This window comes from Brettanomyces bruxellensis, chromosome 2, assembly GCF_011074885.1.
Source record: "Brettanomyces bruxellensis chromosome 2, complete sequence".
NCBI lineage: Eukaryota > Fungi > Ascomycota > Pichiomycetes > Pichiales > Pichiaceae > Brettanomyces > Brettanomyces bruxellensis.
The window spans coordinates 230,816-245,131 of record NC_054683.1 but is presented as its reverse complement, the minus strand read 5'-3'; the positions used below and the strand labels follow the sequence as shown (position 1 = coordinate 245,131).

The window sequence follows — 14,316 nt, the reverse complement described above, 5'->3', positions numbered from 1 at the left end:
TTTCCTCGCGGTATTGTCTTCCCTTGGCAGATATGCCCTTTTCATCTTTGTCACCTGAGTCATCCGAGGGTTTCGCAATCATTGCTTTCTCCGGTTCCTGCTTTGCAGTTTTCAAGTCACCATTATTTTTGAGGTACCGGAGAATGTCTACCATTTCAGCAGTTCCGATATTATAGAATGATTCATCATTTGGGATATAATTTAGCTGAAATGCCATTTTAATGGATGATTTATCGTATGAATAAAACGCTAGCACCGGATGATACCTTCCTCCAGTAATGTCCATGTACCATGCCAAGCATTCGCTATCATTTCTTGGATACTTTGACTTTCCGTTGGCAAGTCTTTCAGTTAGAGTAAGAACTGCATCGACAACCACAGATGGTTTGTCGGTGCACCATCGATTCTTGAGTCGAAAGAATGCCTTGAGATTCGACGGATTGTCATCACTAATAAGAGTCTCTGGAAAGATCAGCCTGATACAGTGTTGCAAGCATTGTTTAATTCTTGCTGGACAATGGTCACCACTTTCCATGGCTAAAAATTTTCTCACTGGAAATTTGCTTTCCACACTTTCCATATTCTCAGCGATGGTTCTTATTGCATACGGAATTTGGTACGCATCAATAATTTTATCACCTCCTTTAATGTCAAGTATTGTCTTTGCTTCATCCCTAGTAATATCCGGCATATCACCTATGACGGTCGTGTTGGTTTGGTTTGAATTCATCATCGGTCGATATTTTGGTATGGGGTGCCGCCAACTTGACCTTTATTTTCGATTAGGATGTTAAGTTGTCGGGGTCGAATTTTTGTCCTTATCTGTTGAGAAATGGAAATTCGTTGACGTTGGTATTACCAGACTTGTGTAGTAATTCGATATGTGTAGTAATTCTATATTTATTGTAGTATGTAACTTGTACCTAAAATTTAGTATAGACACAGGAGAATATCTCATCTTTATATAGTTATTTTTCTTGTGCTTATACGACAATATAGACAATAGACTTTGTTCTTCCTAGAACCTTATTGTTCCATTCTTCCATTGTTTGGACAACTGATACTTTTGAAATGTATAAAAATGTATACTTAAGCGAGCGGAGCGGGAGAGTACGCACTTCATATAGTATGAGTTCTTATCATACGGCTTATCTCAAGTGATAATTTATCAGTTGGGTTTCATTGTTTGAGAATTGTATTACTTTAGCATAAACACTACCATGCATATGTTCTCTTTTATGCTTTCACTCCAGTTCAGCTCAATAAAGATATGATGCCCAATAAAGCTATTAAACCCATCCAGAATAACACAATTACCACCTCAATACAACCCACATCCCAGTTAAGATAAATTCAAAACCTGAAATTGAATTCGACCGGTATTACCTAAAAAAAGAACGCTGAATAAACAAAGAAGACCCAATAACCAAAAAGAAGAACGAAGAAAAGCGTTGCACTTTATAATGAAAAGAATATGTGAGAGATTAAAATAACAACAAACAAATAAATTATAACACGAGAAACTATTAGTACCTTTGTAACTATTTCTATCAAGGCAACTGTGTAATTCTGAACTTTTATAATGCGATTGGCGACAAGTCGAAGAACGCAAACAACCAATGAAAGCACTCACATTCCCCTCTTTAGACCCGCTATTGGTTCTGGCTGCTTGCACATCCAGATACGTGTCTTGTATATCTTGAACAGCTCCTTGACCAAGTCCCGGAAGTCAATCCGCTTGCTGGACTTGTAGTAAAACGTCAATTTGCGGCGGTCCCACTGATATTCCGAGTCTGTGATGCTCATAACAAGGCCGTGCGACTTCACTTTGAGCTGGCAGACGCTTTTTGCTCTTTCCTCGTCTGTTTTCTTCAACATGAGCTCGGCAACCTCGTTTGGATACGCAAAACGCACAACGGGCTTTGGGAAATGGAGCGTCGGCCTTTTCTCGCCATTTCCATTATCGTGATCCTGGTTTAATGCCGCTTGCTGGTCCCTGAACTGCTTCAACTTCAACAATCGAGCCTCAAGCAGTGTAACGTCCAACTTCACCACTTTTCCCAAGTCTCGGCCACGATCTGCCTCGACAATGATCAAATCTCCCAACTTGAGGCCTTGCATTTGCTGCTGAGCCTCGGATGGAACGTAGAAAACGTCCAAACGCGAGTTTTTAAAGCATGCAAGCACAATTTGGACGTCTGCCAATCCGCCACCCGAAAAATTCGGCAATTGCGGACCGTTTAGGTACGATAACACCTTTCCTAACTGTAAAGATTCGGGTGCAGGCGACTTAAAGTACTGCTCAGCTTCATCATAAGCCTGTGAGTACTGATCCTCGAAGTTGTCCAAACGCAAGTTGTTGAAACGGGACAGCAGTTGCTCCTCCTGCTTTTTCTGATGCATCTGTTGGCTTCCGAGGGGGTTGTCGAAGCTCTTGACGTAGTCGAGCGCTGGCGCATTTGGTGGCACACCCGCAGGCCCAGATGCGCCCGCAGGCATTGTGGTCGCTGTGGGCGCTGGAGCGCCACCAACTGGCGCCGCAAGGCGCGGCGCACCCATCTGCAAAAACTGCGACATTCCTGCATCGTATGACGCCCTTCTGAAAGACAGCCCTGCGCTCTGCGGGGCGCCCGCATTGAATGCGCCGCTTAGAGCATTCGTCGTTGAGTCTGAAACGCTTCTGGACTGCAACTTGTTGCGCATGACGCTGTCCGCCTGCGCCGCCTGCCCCTGCGCTTGCACTTGCACTTGCACCTGAGCTGCCTGTGCCGCCTGTGCCGCCTGCGCCTGCATCTGCGCACGAAGCGTCTGCTGCGCGCCCCGGTCCGCTAGCGCCGCAAGACCCGTAAGAGGGGAAGTGGCTGGAATCGAACCCGCGGACGACCGGTGCTCGCTCCAAATCGATTCGCGAACTGGAGAAGTGCTGAAATCAGCATTGTTTCCCAGAGATGATTGGTGGAAAATTGGGCCCGAAACCTGGGACGGAATTTGAGACTGGAACCCACCATAATTCATCACAAAGGGAGAGGCCCGGTTCTCCGGATAGGACGATCGACCCGGCGATGTCATGAAGGACGCGCCGATCGTCGCAGGAACAGAATTCCGCCTGTAGTCTTTGGCGATTCTCTGGCCATCGGACACATCACTACCCCAAATCTTGGAATTGATCTCAAACGGACTCGTAAAGGGATCAATTTCCGGCATTAAGTGCTGATGCATCGGTTGCTGGGCTAACGCTTGAGGTGTTAATTGCTGTTGTTGTTGTTGTTGTTGTTGTTGTTGTTGCTGCTGCTGCCGCTGTTGTTGCTGCTGCTGATCCTGGTGCGAGGATTCGTCCATCCGGAAGAGCGGAGGAGCTGCGAGACTGTTGTTAATGTGATTGAGCGAGGATGTAATGCTGTTAATGTGATTGAGCGAGGATGTAATGCTGTTAATGTTACTGTTGAGACTTCCAATGCTGCTTCCAACATTTCCTGCTCCCTGTTGGGCACCAAAGCCCATTCCTAGTGCTAGATTGTTGCTGTCAGCACCAGTCCCATAGCTATAATTGTAGTTGTGAAGCGAGGAATCGGAAGTGCTAAGCGAGGATCTCGCAGATGTCGGCATGATGTCTTTTTCGCCTAGTATGCTTTCTGCCCGAAATGTGTCTCTGGCTTCTTTGTTGTCTGTGTTGCTGTTACCCGGAATACTGGCCCGCTCTTTTGTGATAGAACGCGATTCTGGTGTGAATTTGTTTGTTGGAGGGATTATTGTCGACATAATCAACAAAATGCGAAACGGATACAGACGTAAAGGCCTAACAAATGTATGAGAAGCCAAGTGTTTGTCTTGCTGATCCGCTGTGCTTGATAGATTTGCCTGTCGTGAGCGAAGCCCTGTTGGAAAAGTGCAAGGTTCGACTAAAGAGGATTCAAAAGTCTGTCTATCTTTATAATGTACTGTTGATGTATTATCGAAGTACTATTGAAGAGTTATCAATGTACTGCTGGTTTGTTATCAATATATTGCTGATATGTATTGCTGATGTATTATCAATATATTGCCGATGTATCGATATATCGCTAATGTATTATCAATTGCTGATGTATCGATAAATTGCTGATGTATTATCGTTTGCTAACTTATTATCGATCTATTGACAATGTATCACTAGTGTACCGCTATCTGCCTTCTCTATACTATCTCTGTTGCAGACCTCTATTCTAAACTGTTTCTGCTGCTTTCCGTTCCGCTAATTGACAGAATACGCGAATGCGAGCAATGAAGGCAAATGAAAAAGTTCGTCGCCTATTATGCACTCTAAACCAACCAATCGATGCAATGAAACTTTAATATAATGTAATGTATCAATGCTAAAACAAGACAGGTGGCGTAAACTAACGTCCAATTGAATAATGCCTAACTGCTTCTAATGTGTAGTGTAGCTAGTTAAGTTTTAAAAGCTCGTTGAATGTAACGCGATTATTTCAGTGTAATAAAGCTAGTTCGGCTTGCTGTAGCAGTTATAGCGTAGTATAGCTTGTGGATTGCAGTGCAACCGATGGATTGTAGTCAGATTATTGCAATTTAGTGAATTTATCTCTATGGATTTATTTATATCTTGGGTTCTCTTTTGCTTTTTTTTCCTCGTGTCTTTATTTTTCTGATAATTTTCCCCCTTCAAAGTGGCTGTGCTAACTTCGAACTCCTGAAATTGAAGGAAAGGAACCTCTTTGGATTTGCAAAAGTCAAGTAGCCAAGGGAATAGTGGGAACTTAAAGTATAATAAAAGAAGATATGTGGTGAATATAAAGCCAAGATAAATAAGTATGGGACAAATGGAGATTGAATGGGGAACTACCAATTAATCACGGAAATATATTAATTAGAGCAAAAAAATAAAAAAATAAAAAAAAATAAAAAAAATAAGGTAAAAGCATCGGACTTAGCCTAAGAATAGCAATTGCGTCAAAACAGCAAGAAAAAAAAGTCTAGCTAAAAAATTAGCTTTTGATTGATTTCCTGCGCGGGGACAGACCTGCATTTCCCAATTTCAATGCGCTTCGTTTTTTTGACATTTGGGCAGGCGCAAAAGTAATTAATTTTAGTGAGAAAAAGGCACCAGGTTGCGCGCGCATCCATCGCGCCAATACCCACAAAACGGCCAGGGCAACTACTTTTTTTATGTAATTCTGCATTCAGGTGAGGCGCTTCGTTAGCTGTAATCTGCTTTCTTTTGTTACCACAGAACAGACCTTTATTTCAACACCATACTTCGTTAATGCCTGAATTAGATAAATAAATGCGCTCTGCGCGCTCTGCGCCAAGCTTGCGGCCGCTAATCCTGTGTGACGTCATGCGCATGACTCCCAAAACTGGCGCAACGGCCGGTGTGCGGATGTGTCTGCGAGCGCTTAAACCGCGCCTGACTTTATTCCTACTCCGCTTGCACTGTGTGCATTGCATACAGAAAGCTTTTTTTATCTCTTTCGAAAGATAATATGCAACCCAAAAACATTTATATATTATTTTATGTAAAACCGTTTCCCTAGCAAAAAAACATAATTAGCACGTCAAACGGTTTAATTGTCAAATTTCTTCTGGAAAGAAAATATTAAGGGCAAGCAAATAACACAAAAGACAAAGTATACAAGCAGGAAAGCCAGATGATCCAAAATGATACTTATGTAGCATTACACAATATTCAATTGGACATAACTAGTCAGATTTCTGGTGCAAAGATGTGTATAAAGAGATGGAGTTTACCGGACGACTATCGAGATTCATTTTATTTGACCAAATTAACTTCTATTTCATTGTATTACATCTATTTCGCCATATTATTTCTATTTCATCTTATTGCTTCTATTGCTCCTTATTCCTTCTATTCCTATTCCTTCTATCCATCCTATTATTTCTATTTCATCTTATTTTGTCTACTCAGTATATGGTATCATGTTCATAATATTCAAAAGGACCGAAAATATAAGCGTAAAGACAAAGTGCGGTAAACCGTAAGTAGCACAAAGATAATAATGACAAGAAAGAAAAGAAACATAAAGCACAAGAAAAAGGATCGTCTATATAAGTATAGCAACAGACCCGCATTAGATCTAAAGTGTGCCCGTTAAAGGACACATATTGTATCTATATACATGAGAAAAAAGCGGCGCAATCTAACCTCAAATCGCAAAACTGCCTAATCCAACCAAAAGGAGATTTCCCAATGCAGAGTTATTGAACACAATTTGCATTCCAGACCTTTGGGAATATTTCCGCATAAGGTACATTCTCATTTCCTCTTTATACAACAACAATAGACTCAATGCTTCCGAAACAAGCGAATCCATGAGTTGGTGTGTGTGCTCAAATGCTATCTGTGAGTTTCCATTGGTTGTTCTTTTCTGGTTTGCTAAAGCAATAAGTGTAGGGAAGTCTATAAACTGGAAGTTGTTGACATTTTGCACAATTCGGAACTTTAATGGAGGAATTGGGTTCTCTTCATCAAACGGACTTATATCCGCATCTTTGGCATCAGCACCATTATCTCCGTTTCCAGTGGTTTGGTCAGCCAAGTCTGGTTTGTCCGTTTTTGAACTATTTCCATCGTTGAAACTGGAAGATCCTGAGGAAAGACCGTACTTTTTGTCATTAATGAATGTAACCAACGAGTTCATGTCCTTCTCGGATATGTAGGGGGCACCAGTTAAAGAGGAAGCAGGAATGGTTTCGGGTGTTGCCGCTTTCAAGTCGTATAAGTTGATCTTGAAGTCCATCACCACGTATTTCTTCTCTGCTGATTTGCTTGCTAAGGAGTCCACAGTTGCATTCAAAGACTTCACTGCCGATTCGTCTTCAAACACAACATCTTCAGCCTTGCCTTTTTCAGCAGTGCTCTCTTTAGCCTCCTTATCTTCGGCCTTGTGTTTGCCAAATGCAGATTTTAAGGCTTCAAAGCGCGATTTAACAAAACTTCCAATATTCTGCTTGGCCTTTTCACGCTCCTCTCCAGATGAATAGAGCTTTCTCATCTCTTCCCTCACCCCTTGAACTAAGCCACGATCGGAAACGGCAATTTCCAAGCTGCCATCGTCAGTAGGAAGCATAATATCAACTATAAGCTCTGCTTTTCCCGAAGTCAACCAGTTGACCTTGGAGTTTTCAGTGAAAATTTTCGAGAGATCAACCTGATCAACACGAATGCGGCTTATTTTCTTCCATGGACTAGTTCCATTGGCTTCCGCATCATCATCATCGTCCATACCAGCAAAATGAGCATATCTGTTTTGCCGCTTGTGCAAAGTGAATAATGAGCCATTTAACGACCCAGAAAGTGCATCTGCATTCAAGAAATCATACATAAGCCACGTTCTGCGAAGCCTGCCCATCTCACAAGTGAAGAGATCGAGCTCAAAGGGCTCTTTGAAGTTCTTCCCTTCCATTTTAATCCTCGAATCACTCATTTTAAAGCTGTCAAACACATATGTGTCTGCAAAAGAGCTGTCCGAAAGCTGGTCCGATTGTGGAAACGTAACTGTTCCTTCCAATCCAGAAATATCAATCCCTTTGATGAGCCCATGCCCATCGAGCCACTTGTTAAGAGAAAGTGTTAAGTTGACTGTGTCGATGTCAAAAGTGTAATCTATCTCGTTGGACTGCTTCGATTTCACCTTAATGTTGCGAAATCTGAGCGTCCCGTTCTCCCACGTGGCCTTAAACCGTGGATTACTCACATCTATCTCCATATTGTTGTCAAAAGTCACCAACTGCTGAACAATTCGCTTGTTGATATCCCCGCCAACAAACATGTTTCCAAGGTAAATGAGGAGCCCAACAAAGGTGGTTGTCCCAATGAATATCCAGAACAAGTTGCCCATCATAATCCAGGACACGAACGCTGAAATGTCATCTGCATTAAACGACCTGCTTTGCCTGAAAAGCATCCATCTGACCTTATTTTTTAACGTTTGCCACTTTCCTGTCTTCGCCATCACAAGAGAAGTCGCCAAAGGGGATTTTGCTGTTTGCTTTTTCCCCGCATCATCCTTCTTTGACTGCTGTCGTATCCTTTGTGGTAATTTAGGCATGCCTGGCATCCCGTACTCCGGTCCTATAAAAGTGCCATTTTTGTCTGTGTGAACAAACCGGAAGATTCCAGACCGACCGGTTAGTCCTAAATGTAAATTATTGCGGAAACACCATGGCAGAATTCCGCATTGATGGTTGTACACTAACTTCATGTTGTGATTTCGATATGTGCATGTTGAAAAATGTGATGAAAGTATTATCTTTCTGGTGGCAGGCAACAACCGCAAAGACCGGGTCAAAGGCCCGATACAAAGCGGTCGGAGAAGTAATGCAGTGCTCCGATTAGCCAGACTCATATTTGGCAGTATCTGGTGTGCCTTTGAGCAGAAATAGTGTATGGAAGATGTGATAAAATAGAAAAGTGTAGGAAGCAAGAAGTTGAGAATAAATAAAGCGGGGGATAAAATTGTATCAGGAATAAATAGGAAATAAAGTTTAGTTTTTTTAGTGATACTTCTAATTTTTTTATTTTTTTTTATCCCTGATTTTCTATTCATCATTTTTAAGTGTTTTTTTATTTCTACTTTTTTTCGCTTCTTTTTGTTGATGCGAAAGGCGATCTACTAATACAGTCAAGACATCATATCGCCGATTTTGCACACATTCGGAAAATAGGGTGTGATCAACTGCACTGTACTTTGTATATAGAGTGGTTGTGACTGCTGGTGCAACTTAAAAGTGAATTCGGAAAAGCAGATATAGAAGTGCTCTGTTTTCGTTGGAAACTCAGTTTGATATAATAATATTGGAGTTCTGTTTTGGCCGAAAATTCAAGATCATTTGGCTGATTTGATATCGAGGTGTTTTGATTTGATTTTTTCGGGGTCTCAGTTTTATTTAGACCTCTTCTCAGAGTCGGTACGATTTCAAAGAACACAGCAAAGTTTGGAAATACAAAATAATCAGGAAGAGAAGATAGACAAGTTGGGTAGATGTTAAAAGTACACTCTGCACGAAAAGCATTGCTTTTTGCAGTGGCTCTTTTGGGAACACTTTTTGTAAGCGTTCAACTCTTCAAGGGCAAAAGCACATCGTTGGATGAAATGCTGAAGAAAGTTCCGCAACTATATGGTAACAACGAAAAAGGAGACCTCTTTTCTGAACTGGTTCGAGACAGAAAGAATTCGGAAACGGGTAAAGAGCAGAAAAACGAGATTGGAGCAAAAGGATTGGCTGCTCTTGGATTTACGTACAAACGGCAAGATGAGGAGACTGAGATGATCAAGAAGTTGAGCGAGATGACGCAGAAGTTGGTGGATGATCAAGAAAAACGTATTAACAGACTTGAAAAAGAGCGTCAAGGGTTGGAAAGACAGCTTGAGAGACTGAGAAGACCAAGTGATGAACTCTCGTTGCGTGAAAAACTCTCATTCTTGTATCCGTTCGACCCGAACGCAAAGTTCCCCGGCTATATATGGCAAAGTTGGAAGTACGGACTGAACGATGAAAGATTTGGAGACGAGTATTCAAAGTGTCAAAGCAAATGGCCTGGCAAGAATCCAGGCTTTGTCCACGAGATTTTCAACGATGATACATCGAGTGCTTTTATCCATTTCTTATATTTGAACGTGCCGGATGTGACCGAGGCATTTGACGCACTTCCAAACGCGGTTCTAAAAGTGGAATTTTTCCGGTACCTCATTCTATATGCCAAAGGTGGTGTGTGGGCTGATATTGACACGTATCCGGTTCGGCCGATCCCAAATTGGATACCGGAGAATGTCGAACCATCAGAATTGGGAATGATTATCGGTGTTGACTACGATGTTGAAGGAGAAGCATCTGAGGACTGGAGAAACACCCGTGCACGCAAATTTCAGTTTGCAACCGGTGTGATGCAGGCCAAACCGGGCCATCCGATTTTGCGGGAGGTCATTGCAGCGATTACAGAGGAGACACTACAGAAAAAACGAATCCACCAGCTTCAACTTCCAGAAAGTGGTCGTGATATTGCTCTGATGGAGTGGACAGGTGAGGGAGTGTTTACGGACATCAGTCTTCGATTTTTCAACGACTATGTTCTGAGTGGAGTCTTCAGCAAGGTCACATGGAAGGATTTCCATGAGTTGGAAGTGCCCAAATTGGTTTCGGATGTGCTTGTCATGCCAAAAAAGGCACTTATGTCTCCGTTCATGGAGAATTTCGACGACAACGAGGACGAGTCGGATCCAATGGTGATGGTTCGCCATAGGCACGCCAAAATATACAAGGAGTCGTGGTAGCATTATTAATTAATAGTAAACGTTTGCATTGAGCTGAGTGTAGATACGGTGTAAGGAGGTGGAAAGTTTGTGTGTCCGGTGTAGGGGTGCGATCAACCGCCGGTGTAGGGGTGTTATCGTGCGATTGGCTGCCGGTGTACGGATGCAGCCAACTGATAAGATCTAGAATGTGACACGAGGGAATTTCAACTGCGGTTACTTTTGGTGCATTTTCGAATTTCAGATGCTGAAATCATCTAGTAAATGTGATAGTGTGAAGCGTTGAAGTTTGTTCAGAGGGATATTTAGTGAACTTTAAGAAAGGATAGTTGTGATATTTTAAAAAGGATAGTTGTGATATTTTGGAAAGGACAGTTCAGTGATATTTTAAAAGGGCATCTATTAGTGATGCTTCAAGGACAGTCGAATCCTGTTCATGTCTTTAGACATGTGTTTCATATTAGTTCATGCGTATTAATGCTGCTTAAAGCGAAAAGTAGCAAGTCGCGCCCAAGATGTAGATTTGCAAATTTTCCCCCCAAAACTATGCGGGCGTGGCTTGTTTACAAAAAAAGCCGAATGCGGAAAATATTGAGAGATGTGAGGCCAGAGACGATTGGCTGGGAACGAGATAAAAAGAAAAAGAAAAAAAAAAAAAAATACAGATAATAGTGTGGACGCAAACAGCATTTGCTGAAAGGCCGGAGGGGCTTTGCGCGAATGATACTCCTTTGGAACGGATCTGAGAATTTGCTCAAATTGCATTGTTAAAATATTTAGCGGGACTGAATCAGGCAAAGAGACAATACGCGAGACAAAGCGTGTTTGATCTGGTTGGAGTGGTCACCGCATATGAGTGCATATTCATTCCCCGTGAAGCAAGACCCAGAAATTATGAATGCAACCCAATCTGATTGTACTGATCGTAATTAGTGCAAATTCAATATTTGTTATTTTTTTTCACTTTTTTTTTTAATATTTTCCCTTTTAATTTCTACATTTTTCCCCTCCCCCCCCCCGTTTCCAGCTGATATGTAGGCTCATCAAAATTATGGCCCCAAAATTATTGTCATTTTTATTTATCCCAAATTTTTTCCCCGGTGTTTCTTTTCTTATCCAACTACTTTCTTCTTTCTTATCTTCGTATTTAACCAACAGCTTTTTGCATCACCAGGCTCCGCGCTCAGACTCTAACTAGACCAACTGCTTTTTCATTCCTTCACCAGCCGGTTAGTTTCGTTTCGCTCATTTTTAAGGTGCCTGCACAGACCACGCGTTCGTTTAAAAGAAACACAGCTTTTAGCAAGTTTTAAAGGCCCCAAGGTTTATTTCAGTTAGCCCCCAGTTTACAATACAGCCCCACAGGAACCATTTCGCTCCTTCACAGATGCTTTTCTTGACATCAGTGTTTACTTCAATTGCTGCTTTGCTTGTGCAAAGGGCACAGGCTGATTGCCAGCTTGTTGGTGGCAACTACTACTGTTCGGAGACAACAGCAGTCGCCTACGAGAATATCGGATACTCGGGCTCGTACTCGGACGTCACCAACATGGATGAGTCCTCGTGCAAGTGCTCGCAGGAGTCAGTTTCGTTTTCTGGATCTATGAGTCCCCTTGACGAGGAGTTATCTGTTCATTTCAGAGGCCCAATCAAGCTCTCTCAATTTGCCGTCTACTATCCTGCTTCCGGCTCCTCGTCTACCAAGAAGGCAAAGAGGGATGAAGGCGAGTCTTGCGAGACCGTCCAGCATGTTCATCACATGCATAAGCGGGCAGCAGCCGTCACTTATGTCGAGACAACTGCCACGGTTTATGCCGATGGCTCTAATGCAGAGGCTGCAAGCACTAATGCTGCAACTTCGAGCACCAAGGCTGCCCCTTCATCTTCTTCATCTTCCTCTTCATCATCTTCCTCCTCTTCTGCTGCCGCCGGAGATTGGGTCAGAACCTCGTACTACAAGCCGGGTTCAGCCACGAATGTCACATTCTTGAACACTCTCGGTGGCACAGCCGGCTCCGGAACCTGGTCCACCTGTTTCGGTAACTCCTTGTCCTACTGCGCTTCCGACGGCTCGTCTGCCGCCGGCTCGGCCGAAATCTTGGATGATGTCACTCTCGAGTCAAACACTGAGTTCATGGTGATGTCTTCGTCCGAATGCGGCGACTCCTCGGCCTCCGGCGACTGTGGCTACTACAGATCCGACATCCCTGCATTCCACGGCTTTGGCGGTGCAGACAAGATCTTTTTCTTCGAGTTTCAGATGCCTTCTGATTCGTCCGCTTCCGGAACAAACCCAGACATGCCTGCAATCTGGCTTTTGAACGCCAAAATCCCAAGAACTCTCCAGTATGGTGACTCTTCTTGCTCATGCTGGTCTACCGGCTGTGGTGAGCTTGATCTCTTTGAGATCTTGTCTCAGGGTTCCGACAAGTTGATTTCCCACTTGCACGATGGCCAGGGCAACAATGGTAACGCTCAAGGCGGTGGTGGTTCCCAGGACTACTTCGCCAGACCTGTTGACGACACAATGAGTGCCGTTGCTGTTTTCTCTGGCAGCACCATTATGATTGCTCAGTTGGACAACTCCACGACTCTCGGTTCGACTATTTCTGAGAGTACCGTGAGCTCATGGTTGTCGCAGAGTGCATCTGATGCTACTATCGCATAGTTGCGAGTTTTTTTTTTGTACTCTTTGTATGCCGCAATTAGGCTTTGAAACATAATAAATAGGTTCATTGTGATCTTTGTAGGAGTACCTAAGGAGGGTGAGCTTGAACTGATTGAGAACGGAAATGGAGTGAGTGAGTGGTATCAACTAAGTACTTCCATCAAGTAGCATCAATTATTAGCTGGCTAATTGATCAGCTGAATAATTCCTATGAACTTAGTAATTACTATCAGCTGATTAATTACTATCAACTGAATGGTCTTTATGAACATGGTATTTACTACTAGCTGCCTTCAACCGAGTGATACCTATCAACTGAGAAAGTACTACCAACTAGGACCTCCCTATCAACTGAGTTAGCCTAAGTACTATCGACTAAGTACCATCAACTAAGTACTATCAACTAAGTACCATCAACTAAGTACTATCAACTAAGTACTATCGACTAAGTACTATCAACTAAGTACTATTAACTAAGTAATTACAACAGACTTGGTTGGTGACTATCCGACAGTTAAGTAATATCATCCCTAACTACTACCAAGTAACTAACCATACTGATATTAATAATTAACTAGGTATTAGCCTGAAACTAGTATCCACCAACTCTGCCAACTAAGTAATAACTACTGTGACTTAACTTGCAATCACTGCTAATGCTTTAAGCAACCACAAGCAACGCTTCAACACTTAACTACCACCCATCTCACCAAATAAATATTATAGCTAAACAAATATATCTCTAACCACCACACCGCCTATCAACAATTCCTGTAGCACATCCGTACAAATCCCAAAACGATCCTCCACTACTTATATCACACCTCCTCATCCAACTCTTCTACTATCTCGTTCTCATCCAAGCGGTGCATATATGTCACCTTCTGAAATCCGGATCTTTCAAAATCCAACACCGGAACATCGTATCTGTACTTATCTCTACTTACTTCGTTTCCCAGCGCTTCAATATCCACCTCTGTCAAATCGAAATCTATATTCTTAGTCCGTTTTAGCGCCCGATCAAGAACTCTCTTGGCTTCTTCACAAAGCATGCAATTCTGCTTAGTAAACAACTTCAGGTGCACGGTTGGCTGTGAATGGTGAGCAAGCCGGCTGTAAGTCGAAAATGCCGATTTCAGCAGGCAATTCATGTGGGTAGGATAAACTTTGTTAAGATTGTTGATTGTACGAGGGAAGAGATAAGTGAAATATTTTAGTCGGCGTCTAAAAAGAGAACACACAAAAATATGAAATACCTCGAACGCAGGATTCTGTACATTGTATAGTAAGTAATGTGTGCTTGAGGAGTTAAATACATTATCTTGGTGGCTATTTCTTGGTTACATTGATTTACACTACATTATTTGGTTCAACAATAGC

General features: G+C 42.6%; 5 protein-coding genes across 5 annotated transcripts; 2 read left to right on the top strand and 3 right to left on the bottom strand.

Annotated features, from left to right (window-relative positions):
• Positions 1–1,629: 1,629 nt before the first annotated feature.
• Positions 1,630–3,759, bottom strand: BRETT_005258 (uncharacterized protein; the record flags this gene model as incomplete). Its single annotated transcript, XM_041283738.1, has 1 exon — positions 1,630–3,759. The coding sequence occupies one exon, from the start codon at positions 3,757–3,759 to the stop codon at positions 1,630–1,632; it is 2,130 nt and encodes a 709-aa protein (XP_041134690.1).
• A 2,402-nt stretch (positions 3,760–6,161) lies between these two features.
• BRETT_005257 (uncharacterized protein) lies at positions 6,162–8,219 on the bottom strand (the record flags this gene model as incomplete). The annotated part of the gene is made up of 1 exon (XM_041283737.1): positions 6,162–8,219. One exon carries the CDS (start codon positions 8,217–8,219, stop codon positions 6,162–6,164), a length of 2,058 nt encoding a protein of 685 aa, XP_041134689.1.
• Positions 8,220–8,999: 780 nt separating this feature from the next.
• On the top strand, positions 9,000–10,289 carry BRETT_005256 (uncharacterized protein; the record flags this gene model as incomplete). The annotated part of the gene is made up of 1 exon (XM_041283736.1): positions 9,000–10,289. The coding sequence occupies one exon, from the start codon at positions 9,000–9,002 to the stop codon at positions 10,287–10,289; it is 1,290 nt and encodes a 429-aa protein (XP_041134688.1).
• Positions 10,290–11,655: 1,366 nt separating this feature from the next.
• BRETT_005255 (uncharacterized protein) lies at positions 11,656–12,936 on the top strand (the record flags this gene model as incomplete). Its single annotated transcript, XM_041283735.1, has 1 exon — positions 11,656–12,936. The coding sequence occupies one exon, from the start codon at positions 11,656–11,658 to the stop codon at positions 12,934–12,936; it is 1,281 nt and encodes a 426-aa protein (XP_041134687.1).
• An 818-nt stretch (positions 12,937–13,754) lies between these two features.
• On the bottom strand, positions 13,755–14,087 carry BRETT_005254 (uncharacterized protein; the record flags this gene model as incomplete). The annotated part of the gene is made up of 1 exon (XM_041283734.1): positions 13,755–14,087. The coding sequence occupies one exon, from the start codon at positions 14,085–14,087 to the stop codon at positions 13,755–13,757; it is 333 nt and encodes a 110-aa protein (XP_041134686.1).
• Between the last annotated feature and the right edge of the window lie 229 nt (positions 14,088–14,316).